This window comes from Clinocottus analis, unplaced genomic scaffold (assembly GCF_023055335.1).
Source record: "Clinocottus analis isolate CAN_PGR_092001 unplaced genomic scaffold, fCliAna1.0.p SCAF_5, whole genome shotgun sequence".
NCBI classification, from domain to species: domain Eukaryota; kingdom Metazoa; phylum Chordata; class Actinopteri; order Perciformes; family Cottidae; genus Clinocottus; species Clinocottus analis.
In genome coordinates this window covers 14,807,050-14,830,922 of record NW_027176207.1, presented here as the reverse complement: position 1 = coordinate 14,830,922, position 23,873 = coordinate 14,807,050, and the positions used below count along the sequence as shown (strand labels likewise).

The 23,873-nt window shown below is 42.3% G+C and overlaps 1 protein-coding gene across 1 annotated transcript in view; it reads right to left on the bottom strand.

Annotated features, from left to right (window-relative positions):
- The window catches only part of LOC137802106 (glucocorticoid receptor-like), a 57,022-nt gene extending 33,418 nt beyond the window's left edge, over positions 1-23,604 (bottom strand). Inside the window, exons 1-2 of the mRNA XM_068599695.1 lie at positions 23,101-23,604; positions 19,940-21,159 (exon numbers count right to left, since the gene is read on the bottom strand). Of these exons, the coding sequence (XP_068455796.1) occupies positions 19,940-21,150 (1,211 nt within the window). The 5' untranslated portion in view covers positions 21,151-21,159; positions 23,101-23,604. The remainder of the gene's footprint in view (positions 1-19,939; positions 21,160-23,100) is intronic.
- Between the last annotated feature and the right edge of the window lie 269 nt (positions 23,605-23,873).

The window sequence follows — 23,873 nt, the reverse complement described above, 5'->3', positions numbered from 1 at the left end:
GCACAGCTCACCCTGCCTGCAGGCTGAGCTGTGGGGTAGAAACAAAACCACTGATGAAACAGAGAAATGTGGTCGAAAAAGAAATAAGACACGGGAATAAGAAAGAAGAAGAAAAAAAACAGAAGAAATCCTACACCCGTGGTTGCTCAGCGCCTACAATTCTGTATCACAGCATGCAACTGAATGCAAATGAATGAATGTGTATTTGATGTATTTTCCAAACCAGTACAGTAAGTGTGCCTTACGACCAAGCTCAGAATGTCAAAGTGCCTGTCAAGACAAAGCGAGGTCCATGTGAGGTGTTCTTGTCCAGAATTAAACCGTTAAACGCTGAAATAGTGAAAAATAACATTATTGTACCATCCTGACTGCCGAACTAAAAAGAAAAAAGTTGCAGATAAGAACACACAAAACCAATTCCTTAATACAGGTTCATGCTCTCATTATGTTTTTGCAAACTAATTACATGTGTTTGTGTTTTGCGTCTGATCCCAGCAGCATGGAGCCCCTGCTGGTACAACTTCACCCTGCAACATTTCTGTGGTTATATCAAACCAAAGCAGACTTTCACCCCGAGTCCATGAGGGCACAACAATACTTATATTTGTTTATTCTGATTTTAATGCACATACAGTTGCCCTCTCTCCCCTTTTCGCACAAACACACCCACATCACACACCCGCGCATGCACACAGAGATGCGCACGATGAGCGAGGACAATCATTAACCTGAAGGAGTACGCTAAACATCTCATGAAGCCGCTTGTCCTCAGATGAAATACGCAGCGGAGTGTGAGCCGAGCATTTCAACAGACGGGGAGAGGAGAAAAAGTGAAGGGAGATATGACGTGAAGAGCAGAGGGGACGATGAGGAGAAGAGATAAGGGAAAGAAAAAAAGATTAGAGGAATAAATTAGGGGGGGGGGGGGGAGAACAAGATTGCGCTTTTAAACAGCCCTTCCTGTTACGACCTCATTTAAAGACAACAAGTGATGGCAATAGGGGGAAACAGAAGGGAAAAAAGTGAAGAGGAGAAGAAAGAAATGAAACATTAATCACAATACATATCTCAACAGGTCATATCATATAAGATCCTGTGGCTCTGCCTCAATCTTTGGCCCTGTCTGAGGGAGAGAGAGGGATCCTGCATGTTAGCTTTGACTCAGGTGAACTCATTGACTGATGGAAAAAAATAAAAGCAGGCCGTGATAAAGAGCAAGATAAGAGCTCTGGAGAGGTGATTCAGTTGGCTCTGCTCCAATTATTATCGTCCAAACAACCACAGATATAGCTCCAACAACAAGATCACAGCATGTAAGGGGGAAATTACGTTTGCCTTTGTCAACAACACAGACAATAGTGTGTGTTAGCTCGAACCGAATAAAAACATCACTGGTTTGTCATTGGCTTCCTAATGGTTGGCGCTTGCTCAAGACGGCAATGACAAGAGTTTTTGAGTACACAAATTAAGCAAATAGGTTGTTCAGAAGCATGCAGCACGGAGAGGGAGCTTCAAAATAATGCAAAAAGGAAGCATGAGCTCCACATGAATCCAGACAAATGTCCTTCTACTGGTACAGCAGTGGAGGAAACAGTCACCCGCAGCATGGATTTAATGGAGGTAAACAAAACCATTAGTGGTAAAAGTAGTTTTTCTTTTAACCACAGGTCAACAATAATGGAGCGACCACAACAAAGGGTCGACTCTACATAGTAGTGCATCAGGGGTGAGCGGCAGAGAGCATAAGTGTACTATTTCACCCCACACAAAGACACACACACACACACACACACACACACACACACACGCACACTATTCCTCATTGCTTTCCATGCTGAACCCTGAGTTGCTTGAACAAAGTATTAAATTTACATATTTCTTACTGATATTGACTGATCTATATGAAATGTTATATAATTTGCATATCAAAAGGTAATTAAAATGTGTACATAACAATTATCATATTTTTGGAAAAATGTATTACTTATACTTATGATAGAAAATGGCGAAGTTATACAAAATACAAAACATTGCGTCTCCTGGGATTTGAAAGCTGCAGTAGAACATGTTGTAATTTCAATAAAAATGTGATTAATTGTGCCGCCTCTGCTCCAGGCAGCCAAAACCACCAATGTGTTTGGTGATTTTGCATGAAAATACAAACATGATTTCTCATAAACAAAGTTGCAATAATAACAATGATAGCCGTACCATACCTTTCATAACATTTAGTTAAACGCATTTTGTAATCCAGCCACACAAGCTGATATCTACGGGTAATGAGTCGGCCTCAACAGCTCCACATTCACAGAGACGGTTCAATGTTTATGGCCTGAAGTAGCCCTGAATTCCACCTCAGAGGAAAAAAAAAATTCAATAATCAATCTTCCATATTGGACAGTTAACTGCTTAATTCGGCTTAAAATGCATCAGATGGATGACCCTGGAGTTCAGCTCCATAGCAACAGCACTGAGACAACAGCATGACTAAGTGCAGTAAAGCTGCTCGCTCAGTGTTATGTTTTACACCAGCATCAGCCCCAAGACATGCAGCAGTCTGCAAGCATTGTGCTAAATGAGTGTTGTCTACAAATAGAGCAGTTAAGCTCAATTTATGAACTTAAAAGTGATGTCAAATGTAAAATCAATAAGAGTATAAATGTATTAAAAACTGTAACAACCACCTAAAAGCTGCAAACAAGCTTTTACAATTTCTTTTGGATTTTCAGAAAATAATACTAACACATTGAAGCTAATATATTCTGACAAAGACAATTCAGGGAGGTGGCAAGAGAAAGAGGAAAAAGTGACAAAACAGCGGTAAAAGCGGTAAAACCACAGAAGAAAGAAAAAAGGGGGAGACGACCCAACAGCGAGTAGTTTGAGGAAAAAGGGAGAGTGTGTCGGCTGTAATTAATGGATAGAATGCTGATCTACCAGTGGGGAGGGAAATGTGGAGGAGCGGGAACAGCAGGCAGATCCTTTGAGGCCGTTTAACTCATCTCATGTGCAAAGACGGAGAGTTGAACCGAGCATGCGGTAAGCTGAGCAAGTGCAGCCTTAATCACATAGAGACACTGAACAGCAAAGTACACTTGTAGAAGTGAAACACCACTGGGGACAACGGTTTAAACTATTTTATAGAATGATAAAAGCAATTATTGCAATAATAATAATAATAATAAAAAACTGTTCAATCCAGCTGTAGAGAAGATAATAATAACACATAAAAAAATGTGTTATACTACTACGCAGTACACAACCAAAGCTGAGCCTTGCACAGGCCAGTTTTGACAAACCTCCAGCTACTGAGGGAACAGAGGAAACAAAGTCCAATAAAAAGAGGACGGACGTTTCAGAGAAAATGATGTTCGCTGCAAACACACTGAAATGAGTAGAAGAGGGCTGGGGAGTGGGCGGGGAAAAAAGAATGATGTGGGGAAAGAGTGAGATGGAGGAGAGGAAGCAGTCTTCATTGGAGCCAGAGAAGACGGTTTGACCACTGTCTGGGTCACAGTAGGGGTGTGTGTGTGTGTGTGTGTGTGTGTGTGTGTGTGTGTGTGTGTGTGTGTGTGTGTGTGTGTGTGTGTGTGTGTATATGTATATGTATGTATATGCATACACACACTGTATAATTTTATTTAAAAATACACATGATTATACATATTGTATAAAGGACATATGCATAGGACTATAGTATATTCTAAGTCATACCACTTTTCACTTCTTGTCTTACATGTAGATATATACCCTGACATGATTCCCCTAAATCAGCCATCTGGTTACATCTGCAAATATATTTTATCGTTGTTTATATACAGACAGTGTTTATAGGCAGAGCCACCTACATAACAGTCGCCGTCTGAGGTAACTGGGTGACTGACGCTGCCCTTTAAAGACTGCTGGTCTAAATAAAGCCCCCACCACACCGCTAACCTTCATCGGCTCGGTTTTCTACAAATACTTTATCATCGTCTTCCTCGTTTAGCAGCAAGATGTCTGGGACCATCAATCTCAAGAGCTGCGATTTCCCACACAAGAACCCATGATCCACCTCTCACACAAAGCTGATCTATGTACAAAGGAGAAAGTGTGCCTTTGTGCGTGTTACTGATTAGTTTTTCTGCACCGTGATTAAGTGACGTCTGCTGGTACAAAGAGTATATTTTCTCATGCAATAATAAATACTATGTATTCTATAATTGAGGCCTTAAAGCGTTGTCTCAGTATGCATGTGATATGAAGCAAATTAAGTAGCCTAACATTGTTTTATTTACCATAGAAGGACATCAGACAGCTGACTCCAGTGTACTTAAACATTGTTTTTCAAGCCACGAGAGAGGAAATGAAAACCACATGCTTTGGTTACAATAATTCAAGCGTAGAACTGATAGAAAAGTAAAGATAATCAAAAAGGAACACAAATATATATATATATATATATATATTTCCATATTAGTATGGATATTTGTTTTAGGGTATAAGGAATGTGCAAACAAAATTAAGTTAAGTTAAGCGCAACAGTCGCACAGTTGTCTTCATGACACAGAAACAAATGTATTACTTGTGCTGACCGCACGATCTCAGGCAGATAAACTATGTAACTACGAAAACTTGTAATTGGTTGAGGCTTTATTGGAGCGCTGGAAAACGGTTGAGAGCCGCTCAACTTTAATTAGCACAGCGCCACGCCCGTCAAAACGTGACTGGTGTCGGAGGCCTCGTGTCACCGGCTCGAATCGAAAATGACTTGAGGAATGCTGGTGTGTCGGCCACAGCGGCACACAGCATTAGGAGGCAAACCTATCCAATCACTGCCTCACATAGCGCAGTTATGCTGTGATTACAGCCTGTAACTACAAGCATGACTCAATACACAAAATCAAACTAATGCTAATGTTCATTTATGATACACGTACCCTTTTGTGCTCAAGGGCGCCAACCACCTGTGCGTGTGTGTGTGTGCGCGCGCGCGCGTGCGTGTGCGCGTGGTGCATTCAACGTATTCTTGACAGGCCAACGTCACGCCACCAAATGTTTGCTGCTGCAGTCTGCTGGAGTACAGTTGTGAAAACTGTTACGTAAGCCTGCTGGCTAGCATCCACGCCGGAGCAAAAGGACATGAAAAACCAGATATGGGGGAGCTGTAAATTGCCCGTGACCAAATTCTTAGCAAACAGATCCAGCCAATCTGTTCGTGAGGCAGGGCGCCATTACTCAGTATCCTGAATCAAAGAACCCACAGTGACAGGGGCTTCCTGTGAATGTGCTTCAGCCCTGACGGATAAATAGATACAGATTAAGCATACTTTGTATATCTTAATGTGTGGACATTTCGAAAAGCATTTCCTCCAGTTGTTGCTCTCCGTTACAACGGTCCACCAGGATAATGGTGGCATTAGGACGCGAGGGGATCAGGCCTAAGCCTATAAGTTCAGGAAGCTGCTGAAACATTTAGCTAAGGTCCAACTGTAAGCAGCCGTGTGTGGGGCCATTATTGTAGCAAAACTATTTGCAAGTGTGTGTAGAGAGTTGAGTAACTGTTTAGCTGTCCATGTGTACGCAATCAAAATGGTATGTAAAGGGACCTTGAGTTATGTGAATATGTGCAGGACTCTGTAAACATGTTTTAAGTATCCCTGGAGGCGTAATGAAATTTGTAGATGTAGAAGAAGAAAAAAAAAACCCTCCAAGGATATTTGTAAATGTGTAGACACGTCTGTATATGTGTATGTAGCTATTATTTGGTAAAACTCTTCTTTTTCTACACGTGACTTTTGCTACACTTCTGCCGTAGCAAAAATCTGCAAATGTGTGTGGAGATGCGTCTGTACTGTTGTGTCCTCACTGTGCCTCTTGAGGATTACAGCCTACATGCCATCAGCTCGGTGGTTTGAAGCGATACATTGCCGGCCGCGCAGCTACTGTAGATGTGCGGTATGTATGCACTGCGCTGTACATCTGCCAGGATGTATGTTCCGTTGGCTGTCATACTGATGTGGGGAGGCTCTTAAGCGAGTTTATGTGGAGAGACTTTTGTTCACGTCTGGACTAACTGATTATCTTTGTACATCTGCAACGGCAGTCACAAAAGTCACATGTACAAGGAGCCAATTGAAAGGCCTGCCGAGTTGTGACTGATGACTTGTCTGTATTTCCATTTATACATCTTAATATACTTGCAAATCTAAAATACATTTTGGGAATGTATTTATTTTGGCACATTTTCAACATCTGAATAACCTACACACAAAGATCCTGGATACATATTTGCACATTCCTCTTCACATTCACAAATCTCAGAATACATTCAGAGATTAGTTTACATATTCACAAATCTGATCACGCACACACGTGTAGAAGTCCAATTTAGTTTTACAACTCTCTAAACAAGTTTGTAAATCTATTTGGACCCATAGATGTGCTACTTGAGCAGAATTACAATCCCACTGGTGCAGTGCACTTTTTCAGCAAGTTTCCATGCATAGTACCAAAATAACTTGGTTCTTGCACACAAAGCTACTGCCCCGAGAGACATTTTATTAATATCCTGAGCAGAATAATGCCTGTTTTGCTTTTGCCTGTTTTGCCATGCTTGTTTTGTTTTGCCTGTTGTGCTGTTTGCCTGTTTTACTGTGCGCATTTTGCTTGTTTTGTTTCGCATAGTTTGGCTGTGGATTTATTTTGCATAGTTTGGCTGTGGTTTTATCCTGCATGTTTTGGCTTTTAGTGTTGTCGATGATTCTCTTTTATTCCTTTAATAAACTTATGGTTTAATTTATAAAACACATCTCTGGCCAAATCTCAGATATGAATCTGTGTCCTTAGGCAAATTATATCTTAGGGTTGTTAAACTTATGTCTTGGGGTGCAAGTCCCCAGGTGGCGTTGTTGGTTCCCTTTCATTCCCCTAAGACCCTCTCACATACAGGCATAGCTTTTGCTACATTTATGCCTATCGCCCACATTAACCCAGTGTTTTGGGAGACCTTAAAAGGAAAGATGTCTGAAAACTCTGTTTTAAGCCAGTTTAGTTTGAAAACTCAGGGGTTTCGTTTTAGTCTGGACAGGACCACAGAGACCTTTGAAAACAATGACGCAGACGCCCACGTTTGCTTCTCCATCGGCCCTCAGATGCCGTGTCCTTCCTTGATTCATCGCGCCTCTATCAAATGATAATTTTCTGGAAATTAAAAAAAAATGTCTTTTCAACATGGTTTACGAGAATGGCCAGAATACATGAATGTTATGAGTTGTCAGGTGTGGCGGTGTGGATTGAGATTATTTCTGAAACGGCGCAAAAGTCTTCGTCTGGACGGAGATCATTTTTAAAATGATAGCTCAGCCTAATTCATTAAGCGACTAGCCATCATTCTAGATGATTCCTTTTAATTAGCTTGGGGAGAATCCTTTGAGGTCACCAGCTTTGGGCTATCCAGGTAGCCAAGAGCCGGTTTAGCTGCTGGGTGCCTCTAACGTGCCAGAGTCAGGCCTGGGCTGCAGTCCAAACCAGGACACCCTTCTCAAATGAGAGGAAGTAAGCCAGCAAAAAAGAGAGGGGTAGAAAATAATAACGAAGGGAAAAGAAGAAAGAGTTGAGGCACTGCTTAGCCATGATGCTATTCTATTTAATAACATAAAAAAATAGAATGAGTCCGATTTACTGTCAAAAATCCCATTTTTAGTTGTGTCCTTCTTAAAAGTGCTCTTCAGTCCAACTTTCTCCCACGAAGGCCGGCCCTCTTTTCGTCATGTGAAATTAAGGGAAGAAAGCACAAAGGGCGGTGAGGTTAAATGGTCCATACCTAACTGTTGCACAGGCTGATTTATTGCCGGCAATCAGAAAGCCTGTTCAGCATGTTTGACAGTAATAATGTATGAGTGGTGAACAAAATACTTTAGTCCTTACTGTTCTCACTGCCTCCTGCCGAGCATCAAACTCTTGTTTCCAAATTAATTTTGACCGCTTCTTACCCGCCAGTCAATTAACCACTACATTACTGTATTCAACTAGACCAATATAAGCGAGACAGATGTGTACTATTCTTCGAGAGCAATGGCGGATTTATGGTGCAACATCTGGGCCAAGCAGCGAGAGACAGAGAGAATGGAGGCAATGAAGCAGAGACACTTGAAGAGAAGGAGACCTGTGGAGAGCAGACATCAAAGAAGGAAGAGGCGGACTGGAGGAAAAAGAAGAGGGTAAGGTATGAGGTTGGGTGTTGGCGACTCAGCCTTCCACTTTTGTTTATCACAATTGGTTTCTTACAAGTGCAGGAATAAAACATTCTTCAGTGCAGAGCAGGAGCGGAGGATGTGCCAGGTATGCAACTCTGGCACAAGAGGCTCTAATGGTAAAAAAAAATATTTGCCAACAACTCATGTTGGTGACATTTAGAGTGACAGTCTGCATGAGTCAGGACTGGAACAAACAATCATCCTTAATTAAGTAAATTAAACAATCATTTTTTAAATGTATAGATTAAATGCTCAATGGGTCAAATGTAGAAAAGCCCAGCACACAATATTTGTTTTGGCTGACTACCCTTAAACAAGACTTGGAGACATGCCAGCGGCTCAGTCACTGTTATGGGCACAGTGGTGCTAAAAGCCAAACGCAAAAGTCAGCAGGTCCTGAGTGATTAAAATTAAACTCAGCCGGAGCGTGATTTCGATAAAAAACAGTAACACTTCAAAGCGTCACAATGGCGGCTTATTACTTAGAAAGAGCAGCTCTGACCTCAGCGACACTGCCATATCAGGGGCAACTCGAACCCCAACAACAACAACTTAAAAGTGGCACACGCTTTAGATGCCATAGGCGTTATCCTCATATTTGAATAATGGCCAAGTCATGTCAATAAATAAGCAATAAATATAATCTGGCTGACCGGTTGCTTCTTCCACCACTCGGGTCTATTTCCAACATTGCTTTGGCAAGAGAGAAATTGGCACATTGTAACTCACAGCAACGCAATATCATCAAAAGCTGAAGCGGCTTCAAAAATAGTAGTTTGGCCTTTGCGCTCGCTGCCCTGAAAATAGACCAGTTCCAGACACAGAGGGGCTTCTATTTTAAAGAATGACCACACGGTGGCTGAGAGGTGGGTCAATATTGTCAGACAAATTAATGACGAAGTAGCAAGAAGGACCAGGGTGAATTCTCAGTCTTGAGACCACTCAAAGCACTTTTACACATGTCATTTACCCATTCACACCCATGCGTTATAGTGATAGGAGGGGCTACCATGCGAGGTGCTATCACTGACTAACAGTCATGCAACATTCCCATAGCGTAGGCACGGCTTACAGAAGCAAATGGGGGTTAAGTGTCGACATAAACATGGACTTGAGGAGCCGGGCGACAAACCGCCAATCTTCTGATTGAAGGACACAGCCGCATCGGTCATAAAATCAACTGATGTTTTACATGATTCAGATGAAATCCAATCTGGGGTTGTAAGATAAAAAGAGAGGCTTGACAGTAATACCCCTGCAGCACACCTCATGTGTCCTGCACAGACACCAGTCTGTGATAAACACCGTCAACAATCAGCCTGTCAACCAGCTGCTTGCTTAGTCAAGCTGATAAACACAGTCTACGCCTGTTCTATACCTTAGGCGGTGTTGATACCGATGCACGCTGGATCCGCATCACCAATCAAGACAAATGGAGTATTTCTAAATGTAGATATTTCTTTAGTTGCTAATAAAGCTGCAGAATCAAGTGGACACAAATTCTCAAGTGCTTCCCAGTGGTGGCTTTTGAAAAACAAAGTGTCAATCACAACCAGTGTTAGACTTTGAGCAAACTCTCTGGGTTTACAGCCGAAGGCCTGGTTGAGCCCATTTAGTTAAAGAAATAAAATCCATGACAAATTCAAATTGCCCTTATATCAGAGACATAAATCAAATGTTCCTTTTGAACTAAACAATGAGCAAAAATAAGAATAAGCATTTCCCCTTCCGTCGTTTTAATTGATAGACAAAGTTCAACTGACATGCCGGTTAAAGTCACCGTGTAATATGCAACTGTTGGTAACATTGTTGACAACTCTGACAGTTTACGATCCGCAGAGCTGAACAGACCCTGCCATCAGCTTTAAATAGAAGTGCCTTTCATTTTATGTGCTTGATTTAAGTGTGCGGCAGTAGCTTGGCAAACATGCAACAAGAAGTGGGTCACCTAAAACTATGAAGGCTGAACTCTGAATGTCATTAACAGTGTTTTGACCGAGGCCAAATGAGGACATTATCAAGTTTTAATTTTCTCAAACCAGCTGGCAGAGATTATAAGATTACACAAGGTGTAAATCTGAATGACAGCTTTGGGGAGGGGGAGGGGTGGGGTTTGAATGTTTGCCTCCACATGTACAGTAACCTTGGCCAGGTTAATCATTGGCCGGTCAGTCTATGGCACAAGGTTCTCTGCGTTGTCTGGAGACAATCTCTGCCATAGCCAGCTGTACACGTGCAGCAATTAGGGCCGCAAATGCATGCAGGGGATTTTTTTTTTCTGTGTAAACATGGGTGCATATCTACAAATGCTCGAGTTTCTTTCTCACATTATACAAATTAAATACACTACACCAGCAAAGTGCCACCTGACAGAGGCTGAAAAAGCTCTCAAGCTCTCAAGTGCAGCTCAATAAATATATTAACATACAAGATGAATTGCTCCTGGTCATTATTAAGGGGCGGCTGTGGCTCATGGGTGGCGTGGCCGTCCTGCGACTGCAAGGTTCGATCCCTAGTCTTCCTGTTGTTCGCATGTCGAGGTGTCCTCGAGCAGGACACTGAACTTCCAGTTGCTCCCACTACTTCTAAATGTCTATGGATGGGTTAAATGCAGAGACCAAATTCCATGTATGTACAGTATGTTTACATTTGTAATATGCCAAACGGAATAAAGTTGATTTTAAGTGACAACTTGTTCAAGACGTTGCCGTATCAAATTAGTTTTTTGGACTTTATGTCGTACAAACTCAAGTTATAGACGTGTCTTCAACTCTTCTTCCTTTGAAGCACATAATAACACTTTGAATCTCAGTCTGTAGAGACAAAAAAAAAAAATTTCCAAACTTGCACTGAGGAATTTATTGCATTCTACGCCGACGACAACTCGGATTTTAAAAATATGATCCCCAAGCTTCAAAAACTGGCAGTGATATTGTACATTAGCCATGACTCTCAGCAAATAAAAAAAAAGCTGCAGCTCTGGTCCTGGAGGGATTCATCAAGTTGCTCACACTTCAACAGGTTGGAGGCTCCTTGCCAGAGGGGTCTGAACCTGCCGCCTCCTGCTGAAAGTTTCCCTGGTTACTCTGCCACCCTGCTGACACCGATCAGGTGGGGGGAAAACTGAGAACCCTCGTCTCTTGAAAAATAACCCATTAGAAGCAAAGGAATGGCATTTTCACTCCAATGTAAAGCCCCGTTTGTATAGACTTCAATTTATAATTCAAGTAAACCAAACAATTGCCATGGTTTTGGCAGTTTCTTACTTCCGTTTGTGGGGAAGACAAACAGATGAGCTAACAGTGATCACTGAACCTTGGCAATCAAACCCAGGCACGCTCTGACCACTTTTCCTTTCGTGCAATCTCCAATAAGCAAGGGGCGTGTGGGCAGAAAGACACGTGTATTCCCTCTACAGATGAAGGGCATTCCCCTCCTTGCTGACTTGGAAAAGGAGGGATTGAAGACGATCACATCTACGTTAGACGAGAGAAGAAGAGTTGGCAACCCGTATTCAGTCAGACAGGCTGCCTAACTTAAACAGAGCAACAGCATATCTCACCGTCTAGCAAGCATGCAAAAAATTCAGACTGACAAATAAGAGAGAAGAAAAAAAAAAATAGCTCAGTGCTTAGCTGCTCGGAGGGTTGTTGCAGTAACAGGTTATCACGGGAAAGTAGCAGAGGCAGGAAATTCCACCATTTTGATTCATTAATCAGAAAACAAGTTGTAACACATCGGACTTTACAGGACTTGCAGTGGAACGCGGCACAAAGAACATCCTGGTACCTTTATGTGTTCCTGTAGAAGGCTTTCATTCATCTTGTCACGAAGATCAAAGTCACCAATATTATTGCATTTCTAAAACCACTCAAACAACACACTGACCACAACGCAAACGACCAATATAGCTGGCCATTGTTCGGTGTGTGTGCTAATTAAGTGTTAAACTACTAACTCCTAAGAAAAACGCAAATCAGACACAATTTCTAAGAAAAATATCTAAATAAGAAAAATATCTGAAATAAGATGTATTACTTTTATTACCAGAACGCCACTTTGCCCAAAGAGAGGGAAAAGAGCAGCAGCCTGAGCCATTTTAGCCGCTAGACACCTCACTTCCTGTTTCCTGATAGAGTTGTTGCCAAATATAACAAGCACAGTCCTTTGTTTATTAAGTACAGTACGTCAGATCAGTCGGGGCTATATTCATGCCCTCTCATGACAGCGTACTGAATTTCATGTGAACGTGGCAGAGCATGCATTTGTGCTCAAGAAATAGACTGTTTTAAATATGAATTGAATTGTTGATATCAGTAATGAACATATGGACTCATGAGAAATGAGTCTTAGATATCAGTCATTAGATTTGCTACTAGTTAAAAGGACATTATGGACATGTTGGCTTGGAATTCTAATGAATTCTAAGTATGAAAGCAACTGTTGATATCTGCATTCTCAAATACCACTACTGATTCAATACTTAAAAGTTTGTTCCATAAACAGATTATTTAATTCATGACGGTTTATTTCTGGTCTAAATGTTGCAAGCTGAACTAGGTTATACTTGTACACAAGCCATTAAATGTATAACATTGGGAGAGTTGTGCACTAACAGGCATCACATGTTCACTAGACTATTAAAAATTTAAAAAAAAAACTATCCACCAATGATCTTGTATTCTATTCTGAGTATTAGTAATGTACACCAAGAAATGCCTCTCAGAAAGCTTTGCCAAGCAGCCGTCACATGATGTGCAATGAAGCATTTGTGAGTGCAAACGTTTGTCTGCTCATATTGCACACTGTGTCAGTTTAATGTGTAGAGATCCACCAACTGCAATTTTCTCGGTCGATTCCAATATCGGTCTTTTTCCCAATCAACAACAACATTTTACAAGTTTCATTAGAACAAATCGTGACAGCAATATCAGTGTGTATTTTAACTGAGTAGAGCTTGAACGCACCATAATGCATATCAATGTAACCTCTGTTAACTTTAGCGCCGTGGTAAATAGAACTGTGCATCTAATACATACATATATTAAGTTAAGGAAAAGAATTTCACAAATTACTTTTAGCTTCAAACACATATCACAATTGAACAACAAAACATTACTGATGCCCTGCACGCAGTAGGACTGCTTCTTAATAACACACATGCGTAATGATGTTACGTGTCTCTTTCACTCTGTTTCCTGAATAAAAAGACTAGCTTTGCCCCGCAAAACAAAACAAAGTGACAATCCATCATGAGGCCTGTTACATAGGCTTTAGATATGTTCATGACATGCAACACCAGTGTAAACATGCCAGCAGACACCAAAACAGCCTTCAAAAAAACCAAACCCATTGGCTGCTACGAGGCCTCGACCTCCTTTGGCTCTCCGAACCACAATGAGCCAAAATGAAGCCGACATCAAAGACTCAGTACAGTAGAGTGCCAACGACGGGAGGGTGGGCAGAGCAGACAGAGTGAATGAAAGAGATATTGTTGTGAAATGCATCGTGGTCGCTGATCAGATCTGACATGTCCAGGCCGCATGTATAAAGCCTCTTTAATAAAGAAAAGTAGCGATATGGAATCCGGTTCGATCTTTCAGCACCACGTGGAAGAGCTGTTTTTGAAAACTGGACTTTACACAAGCCTTTGGAGGGCAAATGCAGGCTTTGGAGTAAGGTACTACTCCACACAGGGTGATGCATCGCAGGACATTTCCACACACCCAACAAAATGTTGCATGAATGTTTCCTGGAAGGTGGGGGCGGGGGATAGAAAGTGGTCATTAATCAGTACAATTCAGTGAAAGGCAAAAAAAAAAAAAGCAGTGAAATGTTGCTTTGCATACAACAAAGGTTATCAGTAAGCCTATTAAGCAACAGGAACTCAAACAAACAATGTGGATTGAGGTTGGCATAATCTTAAGAGATTACAAATCCAGGAAACTGAGTCAACAGACATGAGTCTGACCTAGTTTGGCTTTGATGAAATTAGTATTGAGTACACTTACAGTAAGACTTTAAATGCAGCTTATATTATTTTATATATATATAGCTTGTTAGAAAAACCTTTTACCAAAATGAAGTACATGCATGTAAATACGCAAATTGATGATCAGAACAATAAACTATGTTCCATTGTTAAAAATCATGTTAGACAAAAGTCTTCACAAATGCAAAAACTCCATTGTGATAGTTTTAAATTGCAATTTAGTTTGGATTTGATATATTTAGATGACAAAGCTTCATTGATGACAATGCAATTAAGGATTAAGTTGAATCACCTGACAGACCGAGCGTGTTGTCTCGTGGTTTCTAGAAACGTGTGTTCATAAATGTTGATGCGCAGGAAGTGACAGATCTCAATTATTTTAAATTCAGTGACCCAATTTTTGCCGATCACTCTCGTAAATTAGTACTCACAAGTACAAAACCCGACAATGCAGTCACAACACCAGCCGCCGGCAACAAGTTCCACAAAAATAATCTCTGATATCTACAATTTCAACAAGCAATAACCTGTAAAAAAAAAAAAAAAGAGAAGAAGTTGAAAATGCAACTGTAAAGGTTTAAGCCGGGCGTAAAACCGCAAATACTGAAACCAAGAAGCTTTGAGTGTGACTAAGCGGCAATTACAATAGTAATTGTCACGCAATGAATCATCATAATCACCATCATCATTCAGTCGTTTATTCATATTTATGGCACCCGCCTAACTAACACTGAAATCCCTCCCTGCAACTTGTGTTTACGTTCCTGTTGCATGATGCCTCCCTTCCACAAGGCCACTTGAATCTGTGCCCAAAACTATGAGAAAGACTTTTTTTTCCCAGAGGCTTTTGGTCAGGAAGGCCACATGTGTATCATACGATGATCCGTCTGAGCGAGCGTTGCAGATATAAGCAAATATTTAAGTCCGTTTTAGGGTTTTCCCTGCTATTATATGGGTTAGGCGCACCGCCTAAATGTGTTTGCGCCCCGCCTAAGCCGGATGAGCATGAAAGCAATGTGAAGAGCATCTGACTGAGCCGACTCACTGCGCGGAGAGGAGGAAGGGGGGGGGGGGGAACGATGCTGGGAATCAGGTTGCTGTCATTTATCTATACAATGTTTCACGTCCCTTTGCTAAATCTACTCAGCATCAACCCGTTCATGTGGGCGTCGCTATGAAAAGCAAGAGGTTCCGCGACACACTCGCTGCTCAGGTGGGTGGTATGGTCCAGGTGTTGGAGTGCTGGGTTGGACCTGTTTTTTTTACCAATGCGCGGTTATAAGCGCCGATGAAACCATGTTTATCACAAAAACAAAGTGCCAAATAGCTAGATAGTGAGCAAATAATTAAAAAAAGAAACGCACTGTCACTGCTTGTGTTATATATGTTAATTTTATATTTACTGTGAATAAAATGCGGCTGTTTTTCATGGTAGTCGATCAGCTGTACACACTTCTGTAATATCCATCGGTTTTTTGGCCCCAAGCAGAAAAAAAAGATCAACAACACAACAGTAGAAGTGAGTCTTGATTTAGGATACCAGGTTTTACACAATTATTTGTATTTGTATTATTATTATTGGCAAGGTCCTTCATGTAAAACAATTAGTTTACGGTTACATTTTTTTTTATGTTCAATTAAAGGTTGTAATATTGGTAAAATAATAATTTAACCTTTGTTTTGTCATGTTTTTGGGTGTCATCTATTCTGTTAATGGTCCAAAATGACGTAAACTGGAAAAGAAAAAGTGGATATATTTCACAAAAATAACTGTTTACATGTTACATAACCAATGTACCATGTTGACATAATGCTAAAAAGGTATTTGAAGAGGAGCATAAAGTTCAGCATAAGTTCACTGAACCAACACAACTTCACCATGAACAAACCCCAGTCGAGCAGATCACAATACTTTGTTATGCTGCATTAGCAAAACGGATTCCTCTGGCATTCAATATTACATTTAGCAAACGCAAAACCTCAAACGTAACCACAAACAATTTTAAAACTATGCTTACATGTGTGGGGGAGTGCCTCCTTTGACATCTAGAATCTGCAGCACACTTCTAACACAAGAGTGTGTGTGTGTGTGTGCGTGTTTGCATGACATCTTGTGTACAGCTTTTGTATGCCTGTGTGAAATATGAAGAGCTCTAAGGGCCCATCAGGGGTGAGTAGGTGGGTCGACAAAAGCGACTGAGTGACCGTTTCAGCAGAGAGAGGGAGCAGCACAGCAGAGCAGAAATGTACACGTGGCCTTCAAGCATCCCTGTGCACACACACACACACACACACACACACACACACACACACACACACACACACACACACGCGCATGCAGCACAGCAACAGAGAGGAGTAAGAATTCACTTTTTAACCCTTAGTATACATCAGTGTGACTCACATATTTTAGGATGAACAGGCGTGATAAACAGAAATCTATGTACTGTACAGTTAAAACGCTACCTGCTGCATGTAAACAAAATTAAATAAAGTATATAGTATATAAGTATATATGTATATATCGACTTAATGGAAGGAGTATCATGCTACTTAAACGTATCTGGAACAATTGATCACAAACAAAGCTTCTAAGCCTCGCTTCAGCCTAGGCATGAAGCTACATATTAATAGGATTAAACATGAATGAGCCAAATTGGGTTCCAACTGTGCATCAAGGTGGGCGCCACGGTACACAGTCAGTTGCTATGCTAACGCATGTTGTAACCAGGGAGTCATTCGTTGTCCCGTTTTCATTCCTGCTTTAAGATACAGTATACATCAAATAATGCAACAGCACTTCTACCTTAGTCTGCTTATAATGTATTAAATGCAGCGGTGTACCACGATGTTAGAACTCGTCATGTTTTGTTGAATTGCATTATATTGTCGACAGCTCCTGTGCATTGAGTAGTCATATATATATATATAACAATATTACCCAACGTGCTTAGAGGCACCTATACGCAACAGTGCTGTGTTAAATATATAAAACACGTTCCGTTTCATGCAGAGCAATCAATTGTTCAACGAAATAAAAATCGATGAAAATGTGTGCAGTCTGATCATTTCAGAGAACTTGATCATTTGAGAAAAGAGAATACTTGATTATTGCCAAACTACGCTTGTCTGTCGGTCCACTCATGAGTCGTTCAGTAGTTTGTTTTTGCCATTTGTTTATACTGTAATGTATCGGGGTTTTTTAGACCTTGCCGAGTGGCGGTGCCCTGCACCACAGACACACAGCATGGAAACACGCACCGTGCCGGTGCAACAAGCATCAACTTACCAGGAGGCCGTTCCACTGAAAAAGCAGGACTGGGGCACAGATACTAGATGCAACCAACCTTTTGTTCTTAAAAACAACACTTTGTTGTTTGAATGACCTACCAAGTTATAAAAAAAAAACCCAGAAAAGAACACTCCATAAAGTGAATAAAAATAGCAGCTCGTTCAGATGACATCTTTGTTTCTACAAAGCTTTTTGCTTCAGTGTTTGTGGTCGCAATCAAGTCTCTTATTGTCTATTATATAATAAACTTAAAAACAAACAGTGTGCACCAGACAAAGAAACTTTTCCGCCGTTGTAATTGCCGAACAGTAGAACAACCCAGGAGCATGTCAATGTGACAGCAGGCAGATAACAGAGGGCGACACTCATGCTCATGTTTGACGTATTTACAAAGCGGCCTGAACCAAACACCTCCGTGGCTCTCACAGAAGGATAGCACTGAGTCACATTATTACCCCGGGCCCACATTAATCAAAAACACATCTTGTGATCTGCCCATTCAGGCCACGGCCACAAAGAAGCTCATAACACAGAAACTATATCTCATATCTCTCTTTCAGAGTTCTACTCACAGCCATTTCCGTTATCAGATCCACGCTGAAGTAGGTGTGTCCAGCTGACACGTCTCACTCGCACTGCGCAGCATGTACATGGCTCTCTCACTGAACTCATTTCCCCCTCACTTAAACAAACAAGACCATACTGAATCCTCAGAAATGCACATATCATGTTTTCTCAATGAATCATTTCCTGTAGGAATAACGCACTTACGCAACTGCGATATCTTTACAACGAGTGCCGTGTTACAACACTATTTTGGAAAAATCCCAGAGGGTGGAGCGTGGACAAAATATGATGAGATACTTTAGATGAGAACAACTTCACGACCGTGCCCAAAATAATATTGGTTTTCAACATCTGATTCCGAGCAACCACACACACACACACAAAAAAGTGCTGTCGGTTATTAAATCACCTAAGACACATGATTATAAATCCTTTACACGCCGCCTAACTATCTCAACAGGGGGTGACTTTCACCAACTCAACTTAATTATATCCCCTTCCTTATTTGACTGTATATCTTTCCACTCCAGTCTCTTTGTAACCTAGCAACTAATAAATCACCTTTATCTGCCTCCTCTGAAAATATTTGAGTAAATAAAAAGGAGACTGTTTTCCTCCATTACATTTTGTCATAGCATTCCTAAAATGTGATGTGGAGAAATTGGAGAAATGTGTGTCCTGCTGTGTCTGCCTACTGGAGACGATAAGCGCCAGATGCTCTCCAACCCGGCGCTGTTAGCGCTGCCCTCACAAAAGAAGATATGCCACGGACAAGCATACAACACCACCTGTGACTACTCCTTTCGGGGGCTTATGGAGGGCACGGTTCTTTTGTGCTTGAGTCGCACAGACTTGGGCATAAACGCTGTGAAACACACCGAGGGCTTTCATTTCCCAAATGCAAGGTGTCCTAAAGGGAACTGGAGGGCACCGATACATCACTCCGATCTTTATTTGATTTCAGAAGCATCAACAGAGACCAGATATTTTCTTTGGCTGCCAGAGACAAAGTGCTAAGACTTGGGGTTTTATTTTAAGGGGAATTTTGAGGAGCACTTTAAGGTTTTGCTTATGATTATTAATAACTCCAATTACTCTCTTTGAGCCTTCAAGCACCACATTACATGATTAACTGAAGGACTTACCAAGAGCTGGAGACATGAGCCTAAATATGTGGAAATAAATAATACCCTTGGAAATGCATATGCAAAGGCACAGCATCTAAGCAGTTAAGATTTTGATAATGATAAATTAGAAAAGGTCAAGGGTGTCAGTATAATGGCCTCTCTGATCTCAGCAACTGAAGCACAACACACCAAAACACACACACATCTCATACTTAGAACAAAAACACAGCACTGTTTCGGTACAATGGTTAAACCCTAAATAAAATATTTTCATCTGGTTCTGCAGCACCTGAGAACTGATGAGAGGATGGATGCAATTACAAACACTTCATATTACGGATTTTCCAAGAAAGAAAGAACACATTGTGAATAACCCATATTTATAAATAACCCCAGCTCTGACCCTAATTGAATTAATTTCCTGCTAAAAGATTGCAGTGATCAACCAACGAGTCGAACAAAAGACTGGCATTAAAAGTCTAATTGGGGGTTTGGCCTTGAGGGACAGACTGCTAAAAGCTTACGGACAATGTGTGTTTCTGACAGCGTTTGAGTTTTAAAAAGATGTGGAGAAAAAAAAAGGTCAGAGTCTAAATCACAGTTTTTACTCTGACAAATGTATCACACCTTAAATATGCACTGTAATTTCTCACATATTTTCACATTTACAAAGCGCGGCAAATACCATCAAGCAGACCGTGAAAGAAAGCAAAGCAACACCTACCTGGAGAAGTTGACTGAAAAATTTGACAGGGCCGCAGCAGAGGGGAGCCCATCGTCGCCCCTCTGTAACCCGGAGGACTCTCCGAACCGGTTCCCTCTGGCCCAGGACTCCCCCACCAGAGGCAGGTTTGGGTACATGCCAAAAGACTCCTGGTCTTGTCGGGTTACCGTGGAGGACGAGTTGGCTCTGTAGTGGTAGCTAGATCCTACTCCTAGGCCCAGAGAGGAGGCCATGGGGCCGCCTCCATGGAGAGAGCTCATGCTGCTCTGGAGACACTGCGCCTGGCAGAAACCAGCGTTTTCCTTCTTCTCCTGTTTGACAACACCAGGAGTACGGATGTGGATGAAAGAGTCGTCCGGCTCCTCTTCCTTGATCATGACGCTGGAGAGAAGGTTCGCAGGCGGCTGCTGAAGCTGCTGCTGCTGCTGCTGCTGCAGAAGGTGGTGCTGCTGGTGTGCGCGGTGCTGCTGCTGATCCGAGCCATTCACACTGGTGCAGTTCACTCCGTTCCCCATGAGCGGCTTTGTTTCCTTTAGCAGGCCGCTGTCAGCACCACCATCACCATCACCAGCCTTGCTGTTGTATAGGATGTTATCCAAGTGTGCCACTTCTGAATCCAAATCAAAAGCGCTGATTTCTGGAAGGTCCAGGTCTTGCCAAATCTCAATATCCTCGATTTGGCGACTGCTGTTGCCATCCATATCACAGAGATCTGCGCCTGTGTGTCCGCTGTACGTTTCCAGATCTTTATCTGGAGAAAAACTCGCCTCCTGCTTGATGTTCTGGGGGAAAAGGTCTGGCAGAGGCAGGTTGCCCAAGATGGAGGAGATTGAGGCGCTGATGATGGAGGTGGGCCTCCGGTCGAGATCAGCAACACAGTGTTTCATCAACGGCAGGTTAAATACGCCAATATTCTGGTGTTGTTTCAGCCTTTTAACGATTTTACCCTCCCCCGTGTCTGACCTCTCACATGGGACATGATGCTCAGGGGAGTCAAAGAGGCCTCCAAGCTCCCCCTGGTCTTTGGTTCCACACCCTCCATTTGGGGCCACTGTGGGCTGGGGCAAAGACCCTTGGGCGAGCGGGTGCGCTGCAGACTGGTGAAGTGAACCAGCTGTGTCACCTGCATCTCTGGATTCTCCAGCTCCTGTCTCCCCAAATGTCAGGCTGTCGTCTCGATTACCGTTGCGCTTCAGTCCGCCCTGATCCATTTCTTTATCCTGACAGGACAGTGAGTCAAAGAGTGCACAACACACACACACACACACACACACACACACACACACACACACACACACACAAAGTGAGAGAGACATAGAGAAAAAGAGAAAAAAGAGACACGTTAGGCTAATAAAAAAATACTTGATGCTGGATAAGATGATAGATACACAGTAGCTCAATATATTCATAAATACATACATAATCACACACACACACACACACACACACACACACACACACGCAGCGATCATTTAAAGTAAAATGGGTCTTGAAACATCTGCATTAAAATTGTGTTAGGATGCAGTTCAAAAGCACTAATGGTGCAAGGCCCCTATATAATATTAAGCCTCTGCCTAAGCCATTTTCATATGTATTTATAATTTTCACACACACACACACAAAATGACAGCAATCGCATCTAACCGGCCATCTCTTCCTCCCACACTAGAGAAATATAGCAGAGGCAAGCACAAATGTGGCGGAGGAAAAAAACAGACATTACATAACATGACCGACTACAATGTTCATGTTATTTCTTTGAACTGTGCCCTCCCCTCAACTCATGCGTCAAGAAAGTGCAAGCAACGCTCAGGCACAACTTGTGTAACAGCCAGCGCCACTGACAAACCCACATGTGGAACAACACACATCTGTCGTAGAAGATTAACGCACTTTGAGTCTCTGGGCAGTTGCAGCAGCCGCCAATATTTATGTGTCCGTCGACATTTGCAACAGAGCGCAAATGAACAACTCAGTCAACTCAAAACTACATTTCCAGTACATGAAACGGAAATAACCTACAATACAAACGAATGCAAGCACACGCATGTGTCAACAACGTGTGCCAAGAAAAGCTCGCTGCTGTTTATTTTAATCGCAATTTATTACCATGTTAAAAAAAAAAAAAAGCAAGTTAACCGGGCAAGCCGTCACCTGCCGCGACATTTCTGTTTCGAAGTCAGTTCCTCTGACAAAATATTACAAAAACAGGCCTGCATCGCTCAGATCCCTCTGAACTTTCGCTACGATGTATATGAAAAACACACAACATTAACACAAAGTAATTACCTTAAATCAACGCATTGCCGAGTGGTAAACACGACTGGGCCATTTCCTGTGAACTGGCTCTATATTATGTGTGTTGCCTCAAGCAGCGGTCGGAGAAGACATGACTCTATAGACTCCAGCGCATATGAGCGGTATGGCGCTATATGGGCAGCGGTTTACAGCACGTACGTAGCTGCTGCGTCTGTGACGTTCAGGGACCTATGCGGACTCGCGAAGATTTTGTTTCTGTGCTGTTTTTCAGGAGTTATTTATTATTTACATCAAACTTCCGAGATGGAGATTTATAAATACTTTTAGATTTTGGGGACACTTTTAGAAAACAAGTCTTTCCTCATTGAGATGGCTGGTGTAACGCAGTTCTAGAGACGGACAATAAAGATCGTCGGAATAAATATATACATATAGTCCGAAAAGTTTGGAGTTTCCTGACTCGCCGCTGTACTTTTCCCACCGAACTGTACAACGCAGCATTACAGCATTAGTGCAACCTGTTGGCTGCGATGGGAAATTGCACCGATCACATGCCTCCAGCCGGAGATAAGCTCGTCGTTTGTGCAACCGTTTATTTTTCTGACACCAAAAAAAAAAATAATGTGGCGGTTCCTCCGAGCGCTGGGGGTTGTGTGCGGGGTTTGGATCTGTCAGTGGGACGCGCGGCGCAGAGTTGTCAGTGCGCCTATACCACACTGCATCGGGGACGCTCATCGTCGGCCTAACGTTACCTCCTCCGGGTGTGTGTGCGTGTGCGTGTGTGTGTGTGTGTGTGCGTGTGTGTGCGTGTGTGTGTGTGGAAAGGGAGGGGGGGGGGAGAGAGATTGCCTCCCTTGATAATTCTCCGGCGACAGAACAAGTGTTAGCAGTAGAGATCGTACCTGTTTAGTGAGAGGATGCGCTCCGCCAGTTAGGTCATCTCCCGTCAGTCCAAGTTGGAAAACATATGAGAAATAACGCGATGTCCGCACAGTCAACGCTCTCGATTAAAAAAAAGACGTCCTTGCAGCAACGCTGCGCGGTGAAATGTCAGCTGGGCTCGTCGCCGCCTCTCTCCCAGTGCGACAGGAAAACATCGTCCGCAAATATCAACTATTTAAGAACTAAAGTCAACAGCGTCGCTGACTTAGCTTGGCGCTGTCGAGGTCCTTAGTGTGCGCCGTTTGGCCCGAGCTGTCGATAACTTTTAACGCACGTCGCAGATACGAGGCATTCAACAAAAAAAGAGAAGAAAAGAAAAAAGAACAAAGTGATCGATCGCTTACTTGCTCGCGAATTCAGGATAATCCCGCAATGATTCCACAGATCTGCGCCGCGATATTCTGCTCTTGCGCCATTAAACCCGCGAGTACATCAAAGTTATATAATACAGCCGTGCTGCCCTAGCGTACTCAACTGAAAACTCAGGCAGGGCAGGGCGGACAGTAAGTGAAACGGTGTCAAGCCGGACGACGCGGGTTGATCACTTCCGCCGTGTCCTTTCAAAATAAAACCCCCGTTGTGGCCGTCGTCGATGAAAGTTACATAGTGAGAGTGTCTGACACAGTTGACTTTCAGATCTCCTTTAAAGTCGATGTTTTACCACCACGGACAGTTGTGCCATAGCAGACGCCATGGCTTTGTTTTTGTTAATCGGTCCTGTTTTTCAAAGCGA